General features: G+C 35.1%; 1 protein-coding gene across 3 annotated transcripts; it reads left to right on the top strand.

The window, feature by feature from the left end:
• Positions 1 to 1,183: 1,183 nt before the first annotated feature.
• LOC113345437 (phospholipase D zeta 1-like) lies at positions 1,184 to 9,830 on the top strand. Of its 3 annotated transcripts, XM_026589210.1 has the most exons (21): positions 1,184 to 1,575; positions 1,796 to 1,909; positions 2,015 to 2,136; positions 2,230 to 2,371; positions 2,457 to 2,627; positions 3,141 to 3,314; positions 3,924 to 4,166; positions 4,248 to 4,364; positions 5,277 to 5,416; positions 5,517 to 5,666; positions 5,996 to 6,152; positions 6,234 to 6,506; positions 6,615 to 6,755; positions 7,385 to 7,495; positions 7,776 to 7,922; positions 8,004 to 8,201; positions 8,298 to 8,399; positions 8,534 to 8,665; positions 8,851 to 8,916; positions 9,205 to 9,266; positions 9,378 to 9,830. In XM_026589210.1, the coding sequence occupies exons 1-21, from the start codon at positions 1,330 to 1,332 to the stop codon at positions 9,625 to 9,627; spliced, it is 3,258 nt and encodes a 1,085-aa protein (XP_026444995.1). In that variant the 5' UTR covers positions 1,184 to 1,329; the 3' UTR covers positions 9,628 to 9,830. The 3 variants fall into 3 exon arrangements, with proteins under 3 accessions (XP_026444995.1, XP_026444994.1, XP_026444996.1); XM_026589209.1 differs by having other exon boundaries at positions 6,234 to 6,755; XM_026589211.1 differs by lacking the exons at positions 1,184 to 1,575; positions 1,796 to 1,909 and having other exon boundaries at positions 2,018 to 2,136; positions 2,214 to 2,371; positions 6,234 to 6,755.
• The last annotated feature ends 11,387 nt before the right edge of the window (positions 9,831 to 21,217 follow it).

Raw genomic sequence — 21,217 nt, 5'->3', positions numbered from 1 at the left:
TTTCTACATATTTTATATGCTACAATCCACTAATATAAACCTCTACACACGCCTGAGGTTGTAATCACTTTATAGAAACACCTATATCTGTCGCAATCAGACTTTATATAAATAAACGTCACAATCAGTTTATAAATGCGTTCACATTCGCTGATTGTCGCAATCGGCCTTTATATAAAGAATTGTCTACCGATTCTTCATGTTTTTCGTAAATGAGGAACATTAACCCGAAATCGGCCAACGGGGACATGAACATCCACTGATTCTTAGCTAATGTTTTCGCAACAAAAAATCTTTTCATGTTTTCTTGATCAATTACATTGGTTGATTTCTATGCTAATAACATTAAGCATTTATTATTTTTTTGAAATTAACACTAATTAATCAGGGATAAGTCAGTCATTAATGAAAATAAACCAGCCACTAACGAAGATAGTTGGCTGATGTGTTTTTGAGGTTTACTTCGAAATGACCGCTTTTACTTCAAATGAGGTAGGCTTCAAACTTGCTAGATAATAGAGTCCCACACCCAAAAAAAGAAAAATAATAAAGTAAAAGAGAGCAAGACATGAAGGAACTGATTTTAGATTTGATTGCGGATTATGGTCAAGACTTGGTGGGAACCATGATTGCTAAAGGGGATGACCGGAATTAACAGGGTGCCGTTTCATCAAATTTAGACCGTCGGATCATTCAAATTGTATTCCTGCTAATCTCGGTAACCCCTTCACCACTCATGATAGGAACCAGAGACTTTTTAGAATTGGTTTGTTGTTATGATAAATTGTACTCCGTCGGTGTTTTTTAATAGACCAGTTTCTATAAATAAATATGTCAGTTTCCTAATCGGAAAAGTCAAATGTTATTTTAATTTTTGGGACCACATTCTCTTAACTTGTTTTGAGACAAATGCCATGTGGACCACGTCACTTTATTTCTTTTGTTAACAAGTATCATGGAAACCATTTCATTTTACTTCTTTTATCTATTTCAACGATTAGTTCTCTTAATTTCCTTAAATTTCGCTAAAAACCGAATTCGTCGCAACGAAACGAAGTATAAAATTCATTTTGCTTGGGAAAAAAAGTGTCCTCGAAGCAAAACAAAGACTTAACTGTCCCCCAGCACAAAAATACCGGTTTCCAAATCACACGCGGCGATCATTAGTTGGATAGTCCTTCCAGATGTAAGAGGAGCTAATTGTCCGAAACACAGAATCGTCGTAAATATAACCAAATTTCCTTCTTCTACAGTTCGGATTTTTCTTTTACAACTCAATCTAACAGAAAAAACAAAATAAAGAGAAATTCTTTGTAAATTTTTCCAGAGATGGAATCACCAGAAGAATTAGGGATTTCTACAAACGGCAATCATCATCATAGTCATCGATACTTTCAAATGCGATCAGAACCGTCGATTTCATCGTCATCTCTTCCTCACCAAATTCAGTCATCACAACAAAACTGGATTTTCGATGAATTACCTAAAGCTACTGTTGTTTCTGTATCTCGTCCTGATGCTGCTGATATTAGTCCTTTTACTCTTTCTTATACTGTCGAATTTCAGTATAAACAGGTATTTTTCACGATTAGATTTTGATCTGATTTGATTCAGTTATTATCAATGAATTTAACAATAATTGTGTGTATTAATGAGGATTTGATTGGCTTAGTTATAATCAATGGAACTATAAACAAGGAAAAACAATGAATGTGAAGAGATTAGTTGATTAGGTTAACTTCAATGTGGGAAGAAGAATTTGATAAGGTTTGGTTTTGTTTTTTGTTTTTACTAGTTTAAATGGCAGTTATTGAAGAAAGCAACACAAGTGATCTATTTACATATCGGATTGAAGAAACGAGCACTCATACAGGAATTTCAAGATATTATTGAGGATAAACAAGAGCAGGTAATTTTGAGTTTGAGTTCTTTTTGTGGTAATGTTTCAATTTCGATGTAATCGCAATGTAGTATTGTTTTAATACTTAATGAGTATTTGAAAATTTGTATGAAGGTTAAAGAATTTCTTCAAACACTAGGAATAGGAGAACATACAGCGGTAGTACAACATGATGATGACGAAGGTGATGATGAGGAAGCTGTTAATGTTCATCATGACGAAAGTGCAAAAAACAGGTGCATGTCAATGTGTTAAGTTAGTTTGGTCTGTATTGTATGATATTAGGTGCGTAGTAGTTCTTATAATCCTAAAGGCTGGTTTTAATGCAGAGATGTACCGTCGAGTGCTGCGTTACCGATTATTCGGCCCGCATTAGGAAGACAACAGTCTATTTCGGATAATGCAAAGGTTGCAATGCAAGGGTATTTGAATAATTTTCTTGGGAACTTGGACATTGCCAATTCTCCAGAGGTATGTGCATGAAACTCTCTCTCTCTCTCTCTCGTTCGGTTATGTACCTTGGATATTAATCACAGTGATTAGTTTGGTCCTGTAGGTTTGCAAGTTTTTGGAGGTTTCAAAGTTATCATTTGCTCCAGAATATGGGCCAAAGCTGAAAGAAGACTATGTAATGGTCAAGCATCTCCCCAAAATTCCAAGGGATGATGATGATACAAAATGTTGTTCATGCTGTTTGTTTAATTGCTGGAATGACAATTGGCAAAAGGTAATAGTCTCTCCTGTAAAATTGACGTGTATGTTAATGATAGACAACCTGGTGTTCATGTTCTTGGCGACATTAATAATACCATCTGGGTTTGGGATTAGAATGGATATTAGATTGCTTTGAACAGGGAACACCAGTAGAGGGTAGTTATGTAAAACTTGGCACCATGCAATAGCTCATGTGTATTAGATTGCTTTGACTGGAGAATAGAATTTAATGGCAACACAAAATTGTAGTAAAAGCACATTGTGGAAACTGCATTTGACAAATACCAGTAAACCTTAAAAATGAACATCACAAGACACTCCCAACTCATTCAGGAACTCTTTTTAGTCACTCAAGTTGATGCATACTTTAACTGTCATGCTATATTTACTGCTATAGAGTTTATTGGATATGCAGACAAATGTTTTAGTAGAGTTTCATCATTAAAAGATGTATTACTAACTTATCAGTTTGTCAAATGCTAAAACTATCCTAAAATATGGTATGTATCACTTGCTTTGCTTGTAGGTATGGGCTGTACTGAAACCTGGCTTCCTGGCTTTGCTGGGGGATCCTTTTGATACAAAACCCTTGGATATAATTGTTTTCGATGTACTGCCAGCCTCAGATGGTAATGGAGAAGGTCGAGTATCTTTAGCCAAAGAGATAAAGGATCGCAATCCACTACGTCATGCATTTGAGGTAAGCTGCTTATGGCTTTTTGGGAACTTAAGGTCATTGTTACTTTCCTTAGTGTCGGTTTGAGAAATGCTGTTTCCATTACGTTGACGTCATGCATTTGAGGTAAGCTGCTTATGGCTTTTTGGGAACTTAAGGTCATTGTTACTTTCCTTAGTGTCGGTTTGAGAAATGCTGTTTCCATTACGTTGACGTGAGATAGCAACTGCTTCATGTTCCTTATGTGATTTGTATACTGTACCAACTATTACTAATTGGTAGATTTATAAGGAACACAGATACACTATGACTGTAGCATGAAAGTAACTCTTTATCTGACTTTTTGGCAATTAGCATTGTGAAGATACTGTACTGAAGTGATGTTGCTTTGATAAGTCATTTTTTATTATGACTTATTTGACTTCAGTATTTGCGACGTTTCCAGCTTAGACTATCATTTCATACGTAAAAGAACAGATGACCTTTATTTGACCGTGTTGGATTCCGAAGTCGAGATATCCAATTTTTTAAAGGCCGGATAGTGGATAGTATGTAATGACATGGAAATAGACATTTCATTAAAAAGATAGACATGCAGCGGATCGACTAATACTTGATAATCTCATTAAACAGGTATCTTGCGGTAGTCGGAGCATAAAGTTAAGAGCTAAAAGCGATGGTAAAGTTAGAGATTGGGTTGCATCAATTAATGATGCCGGTTTAAGGCCCCCTGAAGGTTGGTGCCATCCTCATCGTTTTGGTTCTTTCGCTCCACCAAGGGGCTTGATTGAAGATGGAAGTCAGGCTCAATGGTTCGTTGATGGACAAGCAGCATTTCATGCAATTGCATCAGCCATTGAGGGAGCAAAATCAGAGGTTAGCAATCAGCCATAATGCAGATTTTTCATCTTGAAATTGTTTAGACTAAATTCTGAAGGGATTGAGATTCCTATGTAGGTATTTATTACAGGCTGGTGGCTGTGCCCAGAACTGTATTTAAGACGTCCTTTTAGCACACAAGAGTCCTCTAGGCTTGATGCGATAATTGAAGCAAAAGCCAAAGAAGGAGTTCAGGTACTTTTCCCCTCATACCTCCTTTTATAGTTGATGTTTTAAGTGGATATTGTGCATTATATCTTCTTGTAATCATGTTTCATAGATCACCATCCTACCTTTGGCGCATCTTAGAGATTATGACAGTATATCACTGTTAACAGTTGGACTCGATAGCAACTATTAAGTTAACTGGTATATTCACAGTTGGACTATAAAGTTGCACATCTTTGTTTATGGACTTTCCACGACTTAGTATTTCACTGTTAACAGTTGGACTCTATGGCAACTATTAAGTTAACTGGTATATTCATAGTTGGCGTCCATCTACATTGTACCTCTATCAATGCCTTTTTAGTAGTACCTCCGTTTTTGAAAAGAGATACTATCACTTTTTATTTTAGCCTAAAAATAGGCCAAATTGAAAAAGTGATAGTATCTCTTATTTTAAAACGGAGAAAACTGTAGGGAGTATGTCTTAATTAAATATGCATTTTTTGTTGATGTCACTGTAGTCCAGTGGTAAAGCCATTGGTTGATGATTCCAGTGACGTGAGTTCCGAACTCGTTAGCACCAAAATTCGTTACCGCACAAAAAAATAAATAATTAAATATGCATTTTTAAGGATGCAACATATAACACCATTTCAACTACTCTCCACTGACGATTTTATAGGTCCTGTCATATAATGATGTAATACATACATCATCTTGCTTTTTCTTCACTTAATTAGAAAAATGATAAATGCCTATATTTCTGGCCAAGTACTCTTATCGATGAGCATTCTCGTTTCGTTTTCGGTATCTTGAACTCTAATAAACGTATTGCAAAATTAATCTGCTTCATAATCACATGCAAATATGTGTTAGTTCTAGATTTTATCATGGGATTGGATATCCTCCAAGTTTGATGAACTGGGTGAATTTGTGCAGATTTATGTTCTTATGTACAAGGAAGTTGCTCTTGCTTTGAAAATAAACAGCGTCTACAGCAAGCGAAAGCTTCTTAACATTCATGAGAATGTAAGGGTATTGCGTTATCCTGATCATTTCTCATCTGGAGTCTATTTATGGTACGTTATCCATTTGGGAGAGGTGCTCAAAACTTTCGTCGAGGTTGAGTTAGATTACAATGGTTGCGGCAGTTGATGATAAGTTATTGACTGCACACAGGTCCCATCACGAAAAACTTGTTATCGTTGATTATCGAATTTGCTTCATTGGAGGTCTAGATCTTTGTTTTGGTCGCTACGACACAGGTGAACATAAATTAGGTGATTGTCCTCCTGACGTATGGCCTGGAAAGGACTACTACAACCCCAGGTTTGTTTTCATCCTTTTCCTGATAAATTTCCTAGTTTAGAGTTGAGGTTTTATGTATACTTGTATCTAAAAAGGGAGAGAGAAGTGAGATTGACATGATAAATAGAATCAATTGTAAATTTGTGTAGTCGATGGTTGTGTGCGGTATCATCAATATTGAACTGCCAAACCCAGACATTGAATTGAATGCACTGGTATAATAACCATTGATGATTTTTGGTGGGTAGTAGCGTCTAACTGCACAAGTTTGGATTTCGATCATCTTCAATTAGTTCAAAATTAAACATTATAAGATGGTTTCTTTTCTTATCAACTAACATTTTTTTTAGGGAATCTGAACCAAATACGTGGGAAGATACTATGAAAGATGAATTAGACCGTTCCAAATATCCTCGCATGCCATGGCATGATGTCCATTGTGCCCTCTGGGGACCACCTTGCCGTGATGTAGCAAGGCATTTTGTGCAGCGCTGGAACTATGCCAAGGTATTTTTTTTTCTCTTCAGGATATTTTCCTATACTGAAAAGCTTACTTGGTAACGATCAATATTGTTGGCATTCTTCTAGAGAAACAAAGCTCCTAATGAGCAAGCAATTCCACTACTCATGCCTCAGCAGCATATGGTTATCCCTCATTACATGGCAAGGGGCGAAGAAATAGAGGCTGAAATTAAGGAAGTGGAAGAAAGTCACATGGGCATCGATAGACAGGATTCCTTTTCCAGATCATCATCACCAGACATCCCACTGCTTTTACCACAGGAAGCTGATGGATTGGATGATGTAAATGGAAACTCACAATTATGCGGCTTGGACGCCAATCAAAATGATTCGAGCAATGTTAGTCGAAATCTTCCATTTTCCTTCAGGAAGTCAAGAGTTCAACCTATAGTTCCAGATTATCAAATGAAAGAATTCATTGATGACCTTGATTCGTTGAATTCTCAGAGGAAAACTTCTCCTGCCATGGTGAGACAGGCGGATGGGAACGGCGATAATGAGTGGTGGGAAACACAAGAGAGGGGCGCGCAAGTTGTTTCTGATGATGAAGCTGGCCAAGTTGGTCCCCGTAGCTCGTGCCGTTGTCAGGTAAGCTGTATATTATGAACTCATAGTACTACCTACATCGTCGTGCCATCTATGGTGCATTCTTTTGATCTCGTAATGTTTTTCGTTGCTTTAAGCTCTTTATAGTTGTTTTTTAGTGATAATGTATTAATACTTGCCGGTACTGCATTATCTGCAACAAGCTTGTGCGTATTCTTAGGCAAACATTAACTGGTGGCCAACAAAAATTTAGAACTTGGTTTTGCCTCCTGAGGTTATTGTCATGGATATTTAACCTGATGATGAGGGTGCACTTCTAATTGTGAAACTGAAACGTTATTACTTTGGGAACTTAAAAATCATTGTAGTTCCGAAGTTACTTCTAATGTATACTAATATGCATGATACTTTTAATGTCATGGATATTTAACCTGATGATGAGGGTGCACTTCTAATTGTGAAACTGAAACGTTATCACTTTGGGAACTTAAAAATCATTGTAGTTCCGAAGTTACTTTTAGTGTATACTAATATGCATGATATTTTTCGCCGAGCTTTACATTTTTTTTAATGATTTTTGTGTAATCAGCACAAGAATGCATATAAATAACTTTTCTTTCTGGAATATGTTTACCATATTATAACTTTTTACTGTGACTCGCATCATGCAGATTATTAGAAGCGTTGGTCAATGGTCTGCTGGAACAAGCCAAACTGAGGAGAGCATTCACAATGCATACTGCTCTCTCATTGAAAATGCAGAACATTTTGTTTACATAGAGGTAGTAGTTATATTAGATAAAACGTTTATATTTTGCTTTATATGAAATTCAATGCATATGTGTAACCATGGAAGCTTCACTTATGAATCGTATGTGCTTTACTTTAGAGAAGATAGCATACTATAGGGTACAACATAGTAAACAAATACATGTTTGCTTGGTTTCATTTTACTTAAGAGTTGTTTTATGAAATTCGCAAGATTTCATATTTGGGAGACATTTTATTCTACTAAGAATCTTTCTTAATTAGTTTCTTTTATTCACTTTTCCTTGTTCCCAGAATCAATTTTTTATATCAGGTCTGTCGGGAGATGAAATGATACGGAATCGTGTCTTAGAAGCATTGTATAGACGTATCATACGAGCCCACAGAGAAGAAAAGTCTTTCAGGGTTATTGTTGTCATACCGCTCCTGCCTGGGTTCCAGGTACGAATTGTTCCATCAAGTTGTTTGTATTATCATGGTAGAAATTGGTTTTCTAATTTACTTCCTGGGTTCAATGTGCAGGGGGGTCTCGACGATACTGGTGCAGCTTCTGTGAGAGCTATAATGCACTGGCAATATCGAACTATTTCCAGAGGACGAAACTCTATCTTGCATAATCTTTATGATATGATTGGCCCAAGAGCAAATGATTACATTTCTTTCTACGGTCTGAGAGCTTACGGAAGACTTTCTGATGGTGGTTCACTAGCTACCAACCAGGTCAGTTTCGTTGCATTTGATGTTCAGCTTATATTTATGTTTTCGTTCTTTTACATGATTTTTTTGTTTAAGTCTTGTGCATATTCTTTCAAGCAGATTTATGTCCACAGTAAGGTGATGATAGTTGATGATCGTGTGGCCTTAATTGGATCAGCTAATATCAATGATAGAAGTTTGCTTGGAGAAAGAGACTCTGAGGTAACGATTCATGCTCCATTGCTTAATATGTTGTTATTTTCATTGAATTATGTTACTTATCAAGATTCAGTATCCTTTTTTTGTCGAAACAACCTTCTTCCTCTTTCCATCTGAAAATGAACGTTCTATTTCAGATTGATGTACTAATTGAAGATAAAGAATTTGTTGACTCATCCATGAATGGAATGCGTTGGAAAGCTGGCAAATTTGCTTTTAGTCTTCGTCAATCCTTATGGGCCGAACACCTTGGTCTTTGCGCCGGAGAGGTTTGTTAACTTGGAAGTTGAACCAATTGGTTGTTTCTAATAATATGTTCATATTTACGGCCTACTTTTTCTTTGTGAATATACTAGTGCACCTAGATTGTAGGACAATGAGCAAGTTACATGCCAGAAGATTTTTAGAGGATCGTGCATGAATTTGACTGCGTGCATGTTCATTTCTGTTCTAGATGATTCAAATCAGTGACCCCGTGATCGACACAACATACAAAGATATATGGATGGCAACTGCCAAGGTATGTTGGAATATGGATAAATTAGTTTCTCCGGTGACTATGAAAGTCTGACCCTTCTTTTTGGAAATGACTTAAAAGTTTTGCTATCAATAGCTTTTTAAATGGTGCAAGTTTTCTCATCTTAAGTGGAATTTCTTAAGAATCTTAAAACTATCTGAAAAGTCATTATGACTAGACTATTTGAAAACCATAAAAAGAGTTTCTTTTTTTTCTTTTTCTTTTTTGGAATTTAGTCTTGCAATGGTCTAAAGACTCCAAGTTGCTAAACTTGTGTAATCTTTTTTCCAGACTAATACCACGATATACCAAGATGTTTTTGCTTGCGTTCCCAATGATCTTATACACACCAGGTATGATTTAGTTCTGTTATGAAGTTTGTACATCTCTATTTAATGTCGAAGACATGGTCCATTTTGATGTCTTGTCAACTATTTCCCTGATATCACATTCATTACTTGCAGAGCGGCAATTAGACAGAGTATGGGATACTGGAAGGAGAAACTAGGACATACGACAATAGATTTAGGAATAGCTCCAGGGAAGCTAGAATCATATCATAACGGAGATGTTAAAGCAACAGATCCAATGGAGAGACTAGGGACAATAAGAGGTCATCTTGTTTCATTTCCTTTAGATTTTATGTGTCAAGAAGATTTAAGACCCGTGTTTAACGAGAGTGAATATTATGCATCAACTCATGTCTTCCATTAAAATGAAGAAAATTTTGACGTTTCCACTCCACTTATACTCCCTGTCAAATCAACAAAAATATACATTGTATGTAATATGTTTAAACCGTCTCAAGCGGGGGTGGAACCTGCATATATTGATATATATTCTTTTTGTATCTATACTTCAAACAATTTAAAAGGAAATAGAGGAACAGCCATGATATTGGCTTCATTAAATGAGTACATTTGTCAGGTTTTTCTCCGGCTTGTTGGAACTTTGAAGGCCAGTTTTCTGCAAGTGTGATTTTCTTTCTATTTTACTGTTCCTTGTGGAATTGATGACTTAAATCTTGGCGTTACTGCTAACTGAGTTGTGTAGGTGTAGTTGTTAGAAACTTAAATCACTGACATTTTCCATTTACATCTGGTCATCTCTGAAACCGTAAGTTGAAAAATAATTCAACTCTGTTCAATTCATTGGGTAGTATTTCGATGCATTGATTAATATTTTTTTTTACTTCTTTCCTCTTCATGGTAACCGTAGTAGATACTACTAGTATATTCCCAACACTCTATTAATGTTATATACTTCCCTAAAACTTGATGAGTGGAGTTTGCATGTTTCCTGCATACCACGTGGTACTAAATGTACATCCTTTGATCCTTTGTAGCTGTGACTTGGGCAGCTATCTGGAGTATGCATGCATACCACGTGTTACTAAATGATTTCAGTGTACATTCTTTCTGTTGTAACCAGTTATAGGGGTGGCATGATTTATTAGAGGGACGGTATTTTAATAGGACAAAACGGATCATTACACGATCATTCAAGGTGTTTCTTATAAAAAAAATACTGGAAATGACAAATTAATCATCATAATTGATAACCTAGTTTAATGATGATAATCAAGTTTAGTGTTAATGATTAATTTCACTTATATTAACTCAAAATCAAGACCAAAATCAAATTTTTAGAACTAAAATAAAAAATGGTTTAGAGGAGAAGATCAATCTCAATCAATTGAAGAAATTAACCAACAAAATGAAGAATCAGGCCCTGAAAATGATCGGATATACATCTAAATTAGTCCCAACTAGCTTTTTGTTGCTCAAAATTATCTAAAATACATAAAAAAATCATTTTTTTTTACATTTTCAGAGCTAATTACGGTTGGAATTTTGCTCATAACCAACCGTAAATCGAAGTTACGGTTCGTAAAAGATGAACTACCAACCGTAACTGGTTAAATTTGAAGAAAACCCAATCATAAAACCAGTTATGGTTGATAACTAAATGCTCGATACCAACCGTAACTGAAGAAAATTCTCAGATATAAGAACATACGGTTGGTAATTGAACTATTACTAACCGTAACAACATCAAAATATTCAGTTACAGTTCGTAATTGAGTTAAAATCAACCGTAACTCACATAAACCCAGAAATTTCAATTTCAATTTTCATCTAAAACCCTAATTTTTGATAGAAATTAAACTAAAATCGAACAAAATAAACCAAATCGTAACTGGGTTTTCAAAACATACCTCAAAGTCATTACACTACACTTGATTAATTTTCGAATCGTCGATTAATCGAAAATGATGAAATTTTGAGTTTTAATGGAGGTTACGGTTGATGGGAGGAGGAGAAGAGAAGAAGAAAGAAAACAAAATTTTAATTTAGCTTTGATTTAGGTTAAAAAATGGGGAGGGTAATCTAGTTAATTTACACTCTTTATAGGACATCTCCTAACCAACTAGAGGGACATTACTATTGCACTACCGCCCCTCTAAGAGCAAGTCTAACGGTGGAATCCAAACTATTCCAAGTGTGGAAAAACCATGGAATGTCAAGTCTAGTGGCTTCCAAGTCGGGGTCTTCCATAGAAAATCCAAGCAAGGTTCCACGGTTTCGTGGAAGGGTTCGTGGAATCCATCTGAACGCCAATAAAAATAGGCTTAAACGCACTTATAAATGGAGTTAAAAAAACGCAATTAAGAATTGCGTTTTTTTTTATCCGTAGATTTAAAATGAGTTGTTGAAATCTAACGGCTGAAAAAAAAAGCTCCATTCTTAATTGCGTTTTTTTAGCTCCATTCTTAATTGCGTTTTTTAGCTCCATTAAGAATAGCGTTTCTACTATTCCACCATTACACTTGCGCTTCCATCCACAGTTCCAAATGCTGAGGTGGCGTGGAAGATGAAAGATGGATGAATTCTACCATAAGACTTGCTCTAATAAACCATGCGGCCCCTATAACAGGTTACTTTCTGTTTGCGACAAAACTGTTTGTTTATTCGTACCAGTTAGTTAGCAACCAACAAAGCTGACTAAACAACGTAAGACGGGATCTTAGTTAATCACTTTTCCATGGGTTTGGTGGTACTATTCATACTACCACTACATCGGCCGTTAACCGATGTTTCTCCTGGATTGCTGATTTCTGGAGAAATGGGAAGGACCTACGAAGAGAAATATTCTGAAGATTCAAAAAATGCAAGGTATAGAGATGAAAATAATGAGCCATATTATCCTGTTGGTTCATGTCCTCATATTGATAAGGGTTTCAACTGTCATGTAAATGGAAGGCCTAATGAAGATTATTTAAGATGGAATTGGCAACCGGATGACTGCATGTAATTTACCAAGGTAACGAGCAGCATCATTATATTTACTGAATTCATTCTATCTTGTTATGTCAGCTACAAAAAATAACTTTACTTAATTTTCATGTGGTGCTGAACTGTGAAAAATGCAATTTCAATATTCTACAGCTTAAATGCTACTGATTTTCTTGAGAGATTGCGCGGAAAGAGGAGGATTATTTTTGTTGGGGATTCGCAGAATCGTAACATGTGGAATCGTTGCTTAGGCATTGTGTTGCAAATACTACTAGAGTTCACAAGATCCCTGGTAAAAACCACTTCATGCAACCATTTCCACTAAGATTTTAACTCTTCACCAATGGTTATATATGAATTTAACATCATGTTTCCCCCCCCTGGATCTACTAACTCACCTAGATCTGACTGAAATCTAGCTTATCACACAATCCAAATTAGGCTGCCTGTGCTTACATAGTACTGAAGGTCATTTTAATAGGTTGGCTTCTCTATTCTCGTTTGGCCATCCACATTGATTATACCTATTACAATCTACGTTATTATCAATCTTATTATACGGCCTTTGCTTTTTTATATGTCGGAAGCTCGAAATCGACCTCTATCTAATTTGGTCTTTGGCAACCAAAAAAAACAAGAAACTTTTCAAGTGGTGTTGTTTGAATGTGATCTTTCCCTTTCTTTGTAGGGTAATGGATAACTGGTACCAGATTCCCTGTTGAAAAGGGGGCTGCGACTGAGGGATATTATACCGTTGGCCGGTTCCAAATCCACATATTTCTTCTTTCTTTTTTTCCTCTGATAAAGAAAATGCACTTAGATGTAGTTTTTGAAGTCCAAATATTTCCCACGTTGTTACGTAAGATCGATCTAGTCTGTCATGGAATGAATTGGATTCTAGTCTAACTATATGTCACTTTACAATTGATAAAGAAGAGAAGAGAAAGATTGATAGCAGATCAATTGGGAATGAAAAGCTGCTTCAATCTTGTCCTACACGATATCCTTATCAGATGCTCCTATACGGAATATTTCTTCTTCTCCATCTTCTTATCAATGCAAAAAGGAAGAAAAGTACGGACTTTATATAAAAATAAATAAAACCAATTGCACGAGAAGATACCAATTAATTCGATTAACGCAACTATCACAAACAGTGTTGTCTATTCAGAATAATATATCAAATATCACTTTGATTCTACTTTGTTCAAATGTACGTACATTTGAAGAAAAATGACCACCAAGAATGTATACTGGCCAGCTAGCATGGAGAATATTGCATCTTGGTGATGTTATAATAGTGTGTTCACCATTATCGTCAAATCTTCGTCGGCCTATTGTTTTCATTACAAACCACGTCTTCAAAAAAATATCCTGGATTTATCTCTCTATATTCTCTCTGCAATTGCTTTTCCTTTTTACACCCACTTGTGAAGCAGATTTAAAGTAGGAGCTACAACAGTCGATCGATTTCTAATCATGTTCCAGAGATGGTCAATGAAAATGAATGACGTACACCATCTTTTGATCACATAAATTCTCATATTTTTATATTACCCTTTCACTAGAATGACATCTTCAGATACGATTACGTCTCACGTATGGCCAAACTAATTGTTCCGCACTTAAAATTATAACCCCATGAAAACTTGAAATGATATAACACATCAGGAACATTGTTCTAGTTCGAGTGAGACTGAATGCATGGCAGTGTGTCTACTACAAATCAACATCAAACAATGATCATATCATGGTGCAACTTTGTAGAATCCCCCCCACTCGTCAAATATCTATTTCAAAATTCTCTTTTCTTTTTTCTTTAACTTTATATTTTTTCACAATATTCTTCTCATGTTTTCTAATTTTTAAGAGATACAAATCGATATATTCCCCATGCAAACGTCTGCTATAAATATAAGTCATTACAGGAACACACAACTCGTCACAAACAACCCTAGCTTTCTACTATTTCTCTCTACAAAACTGTCTCAATCATTTCTAGTGTTTCGTTTATCATATATATATTCTGCATTTTAACTTATTGGTTAAGTCGAAGTTTTCTCTGCGAAGTTGATCAAATTGTAAGAGCTAGCAGCAATGGAGATGGTAAGGACTTTGTCATCACAACACGCAGTTGTAATCTTCAGCAAGACAACATGTTGCATGTGTCATACTATCAAGAGTCTATTCAACGAGCTCGGAGTGAGCCCTGTAGTTCATGAACTTGACCAAGACCCAAAAGGAACTGAAATCGAATTGGTGTTGCTGACATTATTAGGTCGTACACCAACTGTACCGGCCGTATTCATTGGTCGTGAGCTCCTCGGTGGACCGAATGAAGTCATGACTCTTCATCTCAATGGCACACTCAAACCACTTCTCAAACATGCCGGTGCCATGTGGCTTTAGAAATGCTTACGCTTGGTTAAACACTACTCTATCGGACGCCTACACAGAGTTCTATATATCAGGCCGGTTGCATTCATCGACTTCACCTACATCAATCATCAGTTTTTCTATTTGTATCAATAATGTGCCATTGACAAAGCGCAAAATCAGAAGGCTAGGTATGTATACTCATGATACGTACCAGTACTGTTCTGATCACTCGAGTTTGGAGTTACATACATACCCCGTTGTGCTGCAATTTGTGCGCACATATGGCCAGAAAGATAGATGTTTAATTAGAGTTTTATGCCTAGATATTGTTCGTAGTAATATATTCAGTCACTTTACCATTGTTGTCAAATATGACACTATAATGTACTCAATAACGATACTTTGATTGACGACTATCTGCATTTATTTACAGATAGTTCGTATGATATTATTGTATGAAACTTTTGTTAATTAACAGGCGTTCCAATATTATTATTTACCTTTCAATTACTTTCTCTTCATTTTCTAATTATTCGTATGAACAATTCAATGTCTTTTTTTAAGTAATTAGTCGACTTTGCTGGTAACTAATAAATAAAAACCGGTCTTAATACTCTGTACAAAATCAAGGAGACTCCAGTAACTTAAATTTTTATGCTTCTAAGTACAAACTTAATTTTTTTAGATTGCGAGATAATATCAATTAATTGCAAACCCAATGCAAATCCCATGTGATAGCAGTAAAAGGTGTCATTTTTCTTCTTCCGTTTCAAGTGCGGAACCCAATGCATCAACTCATGTCTTCCATTAAAATGAAGAAATTTTTGATATATCCACTCCATTTATACTCCCAGTCAAATCAACAAAAATATACATTGTATGTAATATGTTTAAACCATCTCAAGAGGGGGTGGAACCTGCATATATTGATATACATATTTTTTTGTATCTATAATTCAGAACAATAAAAAGGAAATAGAGGAATAGCCATGATTTTGGCTTCATTAATGAGTTTAAATCAGTTTTTTTCCGGCTTGTTTGAACTTTGAAGGCCAGTTTCCTGCAAGTGTGATTTTCTATTTTAGTGTTGTTCCTTATGGATGTGTCGGTGTAGTGGTTAGAAACTTAAATCACTGACATTTTCCATTTACATCTGGTCATCTCTGAAACTATAAGAGTATTGTGGATTATATATTACTACTTGTTAAGGATCGAGCAAGAGAGAGGAGAGTATAAACGCGGAAGCATTAAACATCTACATTGATAATAATCTTGGTGTATCAACTTTCATGGCTCAACAGCCTATTTATATTGTTCACAAATTTGACGACCACTCAAGGCACTTTCCTACCTAAGATCAAACTCTAAACATAGACACTTTCCTAATATAACTCAAACTCCTTAAAGTGTATATCTCCTAAATATAGACTCCTATATTATTTTCTAATACCCTCCCTCAAGATGGAGCATGTAGATCACGAATGCCCATCTTGGACCAAAGAAATTTAACTTCGGTTTTTTTTTTTTTTTTTTTTTTTCAATACTTTTGTGAAAAAAAAAAAATCTTCAGATCGTAGTTTAAGGACGTTTCGGTCCCCTTCGTAGTTTAAGGACATTTCGGTCCCATCTTCGTAGTTTTAGGACATCTCGGTCCCCTTCGGAAGTTTTAGGACATTACTGTCTCATCTTCTTTCTCTTTCTCCTTCTCCTCTCCCTTCCTCTCACCTTGCTCTGATACCATGTTAAGGATCGAGCAAGAGAGAGGAGAGTATAAACGCGGAAGCATTAAACATCTACATTGATAATAATCTTGGTGTATCAACTTTCATGGCTCAACAGCCTATTTATATTGTTCACAAATTTGACGACCACTCAAGGCACTTTCCTACCTAAGATCAAACTCTAAACATAGACACTTTCCTAATATAACTCAAACTCCTTAAAGTGTATATCTCCTAAATATAGACTCCTATATTATTTCCTAATACTACTAGTATGTAATCCGTGCTACGCACCGTGTCTGGTGTGAACTGTTGATTGGATGTGGCGGGACTTCGTCCCGCGCCCGTGGTTCGTATACATTGGAACATCTTTAAAAATGATTGATGGATTATATTTTGATTAGTAGGAAAGTTTGATATCGGTCGATAATTAATATATTGTGGGGTATTTGGTGCTACACAGAGAGTCTGGTGAATATATTTGTGTTTTAGCCTAAAAACTGTAACAGACTTTGTAGTATTTACAGTGTATACGGTGCGGCCTAAATCTTTTATAGCGCTCCAAATTTGGTTTGCACATCATCTTCCTTCCTTAATCAATTTGGGGCTTTATTATTTTACGTACTGTTTATTTTAGTAAATTCCAATAACAGTCGATCCAACTGGGTGAGAACACACCAAATCAATTCCGATCCACCTCATTGAGATATTTAGATTTGAGTTGCCGGGAGTAAAAATCTTTACGTAAACGTAAAGGAGAAAGATTTGTCTTAATAGCGTAAAAGAATCTTTATACACAAATGACAAATCATTGATCTCGATTAGTGGACTTTTTGTTATAATCCAAAGATTTCTTTTAATTTCTTATCCTACATCATCTCTCACCTCTCTCATCCTATGAAATTTCCCCTAAATTCAAATCTTAATATTTTCTACGTCCATGAGATTCTAATTTTTCTTCTTAAATCCATGAACTGTTAAACAGTTTTTCATTCGAATTTTGTCATCAAAATCTATAACAGGTCTTCTTTTCTCATTTTGATTCATGAATTGTATTATTTCAGTAATCTTCCTTTTTTTTTCTATAAATCTCGTATTCTAATACTTTCTTTACTCATAAAATCTAAATCCAAATCTAAATCTAAATCATTTTATTTTCTTCACTCATAATATGTAAATCCAAATCAAAAGCATGCAAGGGCTATCACTTATTGCAGCCGTAGAATTTTGATTATATTAGGAAAGCGTTAATTTTAGAGTAGACCCACTGGTATGTCCTCCTATAACTTGATATGGTTGATTTATTATGGGATTCAAAAGTTTGGCTGTGCATGTTCTTTCAATGTTTGGTTGTGCACGTTCTTTCAATGATATTAGCTCCAAGCAATTGTTTGGTTTCACATACCAGTCCGACATCATCTGATTCTGATTGCTTTTAGTGTTGATCTCTAAGGTTCCTAAACTAAATTAGCTAATGTTCCTTTCATACCTGAGTATCTTATTGAATTATATATAAGAGTGGTGGTATCATATGTAATATATATAAGATGGGTATTGGTTCTGAAGTAAGAATATCGTAGCACTGTTAATTATAAGGGTCGCATCCATGATAAATGTAGGAGTAATAACTGGTCATTTAGAAGTACATTTTTTAAAATTATAGTGTTGGAGAATAAATAATATGTTCTAAAAGCAGTGTGACCAAAAATAAATACTCATGCCATCTAACCTCTATTAATACGTAAATACTTCGTTGCCTTCTTCTTCTATCTCGACTAATGATGGCATGTCAGGATCCCTCTCCATAATATAGTCCATTTCACCATCATGTACATCCAGCTCGACCAAAGTTGACATGTCATCGGATTTCTTTTGTTTACCAGGTCTTTCTTAGTAGGTGTCTGGAGTTGTTCTATGCCAGGAGCAAATACTTCACCAGTTATTTGGTTTTTGTAGAGACCTTGCCCTGGTGATCTGCATTGACATAATGATTGTTCTCCAATTGTATTTATATTTCTGCAGAATTTATGTTTTTATTACTTGTGTTCAATTCGGTTTTATTGAATTCGACATAATTTATATTGGCATGTCTGAAATAATATTGGCATGTAGTTACCTTTTCATTTTTGTTCAAGAGATATGTTTTTTCCAAAGCATTATCATAGTGAAATATGTCATGTGCAGCTAGACTGTGATGGAGGAAGTTTCTTTCATTAAATATCATTGTTTTCCCTATTGCAACTTATATTTCTTCAACACAGTCTGTCATGTTTTTTTTTTCTGCAAAAGAAAATCATCCCATAAAAGTTTTTTTATATATAACTTGTATGTGTCATTCCCTGAATATTCAAGACACAAAAGTTACCTTTACGTCCACCGTTGGTAATGCCATCATTTTTGTTATTCTAACGTCATCTATAACCATTTCAGCCATTCGTCCCATTGTTGACATCGTCGCGTACTATTAGTTGGAGAATATAAATGTCACAAAGTATTAGTGTTGCATCAGTTTTTTTATTTTTTATAGATGAACTTTCTTCGCTTGATTTATTATAATTACAATATATGTAACCCGTGCTATGCACTGGGACTGGTGGGATCAGCTAATTTGGTGTAGCGGGGCTTCGCCCCGCAACCATGATCAAATGCATTATATTTTTTGTTAATACTCTTTGATTAGTTTAATTTTTAAATGGATGGGTAACTCTGACACCCTTTAAGTATCTAATGAATAATTAAAAAGAAGTTTCCTCCATAAATTTTGGATTTAAAATAATTAAATTTTATATACCTATAATTATTTGCAATTCAACATAATTGCACACCTTTTTTGTCCAATCTTTTTTTTATTAACAAATTGTCCTACCCAGAGAATTTATCGGTAAAAGTTTGGGAAGATATATATATACCACATCTAAATTTTTGAATTGCAATTTTCAAAAGAAAATAAAAAGAAATGTGATCCAAGAGGCATGCATGCAGTGTTACTACAGAGGTAGCTTTATTTATGTCGAGATTTAGAAGTCGTTCAATGCAACAATACTACTATGTTGAATCCAGTTTTATATATCACCTTGTCAGTACTACATGGTTGTTGGTGGTGTTTGAACTACTACTTAAGCGTAGTTCCATGATACAACTTAATAGACATTGTCCAAGATGCGCATTGGTCCCCAAGAAAGAGCATCATGTTGCACTTCTAATTATAAGTTTCGCCATCCATTTAGTTTAAAATTGCCACGATTAATTTTGGTTTAAAAAAATTTAAACAATATACTCTCGAAGAATAATAATATGTTTGAAAAGTGGTATGTCTAAAACTGAATACTCATGTTATCTATAATCTCCATTTATAAGTAAACACTTCATTGCCTTCTTTATCTATCTCGACAACGATGGTATGTCAGAATCCCTCTCCATAATTTCGCCATTTCATCATCATGTTCATATAGACCAACATTGACATATCATCGTCATTTTCTATAGTGTTATATTTCCTTTTTTTTACCAGATTTTTCTTAGTAGGTATGAGGAGTTATTCTTCGTCAGGGTTTGTACTCACTCTTTCGTTTTTGTTAGTAGATATGATTTCCCAAAGCATCATCATAATGAATTATGGCATGTGATTTTAAGGCGAGATATATGAAGTTTTTATCTTCAATTATGAACCTAAAGATTAATGATTTACCTATTGCAGTTAACATTTCTTCTACATAGTTTGTCCGGTTTTTCTGCAAAACAAAATTTTTCATTAAGAAGTTGCATTCTGTTTTGTTTCTTTTTCCCGAAAATTGTGCTTATCTTAAACATTACGGTTACCTGCACATCTATCATTGGCAATGCCATCCTTTCTGGTACTCTAATATTGTTATCTATAACCACTTCAGTTGTTTGTCCCATTGATGTGAATATATCGTTGTTGTTACTGTCGCGTGCTATAAGTTTGAGAATTTAACCGTCACAAAGCATGCGTTAGTTTAGTAATATTTTTTTTAATAACATGTAATAACAGATAGATGGATATTTGTAACTTAACATTTCTACTTGTTACTGTGAAATTGGTGCGTTTACTATGACTGCACATTTATTGCACCATGACTCGCCTTTCATGAAGACATGCCATTCTTTGCGTACTGGACATGCCATGTAGTACCATAGAGATGCTGACTCAATTCCAGTAATTATTCCTTTAACGGTAAATGTTGCGCCCTGCATTGCATTCGATTCTTTTATAAATTTTTTTGCATTTAGATATAATTTGAATTGAACCACTTTTCAGATCTTACCATCAACTTTTCTCTCTTGTATAACATTTTTAGTGCTTTGTCGAGTGTTATAAGATTTTCAAACATCAATTTTTCCTTTGTTTGGTTGGGAATTCCTGAAATATTTAGTTGCCCTTATCAAAATTCCACTGTGGTTTTGTATCAGAAGATCATATGATGGTGCATCGGTTTCGTTCTTTCTACGTTTCATCTGACTTTTCGAAAGACACCTTAAGGTCCCAACAACATCTGCAAAAAATATTACTAAGTTTAGATGTTCTTATATTGTATATAAATAAGAGGAGGGATCCCCTCACACTTTTATTAACACAGTATCTCACACGTTGAATGTTATTTTTGCGAATAAAAACCAAACCGTATCGGATATGGAGTTAATATTTTGGGGATATGTTACTATAATATAACTCTACGTTCCTACCGAAAATGAGTGTATTTAGAGATGTATAACACCATCATCTACAACTTTGAAAATGAGCCGTTGAAAATTAACGGATCTCTGGCCATCGAAATTAAGACCGGTTGACTATGAGGTTTTAAATTTCGGAATGTGCTCATTTTTGGTAGGCACGTAGAACTTGATAAGAGGAACATATCTTCAAAACATTAGCTTCAAATCCATTGC

The sequence above is a fragment of the Papaver somniferum genome, unplaced genomic scaffold, assembly GCF_003573695.1.
Source record: "Papaver somniferum cultivar HN1 unplaced genomic scaffold, ASM357369v1 unplaced-scaffold_81, whole genome shotgun sequence".
Classification (NCBI taxonomy): domain Eukaryota; kingdom Viridiplantae; phylum Streptophyta; class Magnoliopsida; order Ranunculales; family Papaveraceae; genus Papaver; species Papaver somniferum.
Note: the sequence above shows the minus strand (reverse complement) of the source record. Positions and strands in the feature narration are given on the sequence as shown.

What these genes read in the sequence shown, in the direction of transcription:
- LOC113345437 (XM_026589209.1), top strand. Translation starts at nt 1,330, where the DNA reads ATGGAATCACCAGAAGAATTAGGGATTTCTACAAACGGCAATCATCAT. An exon ending in TCATCTGGAGTCTATTTATG is followed by an intron (nt 5,417 to 5,516) that starts GTACGTTATCCA and finishes GACTGCACACAG; the next exon opens with GTCCCATCACGAAAAACTTG. An exon ending in GTAGCTCGTGCCGTTGTCAG is followed by an intron (nt 6,756 to 7,384) that starts GTAAGCTGTATA and finishes CGCATCATGCAG; the next exon opens with ATTATTAGAAGCGTTGGTCA.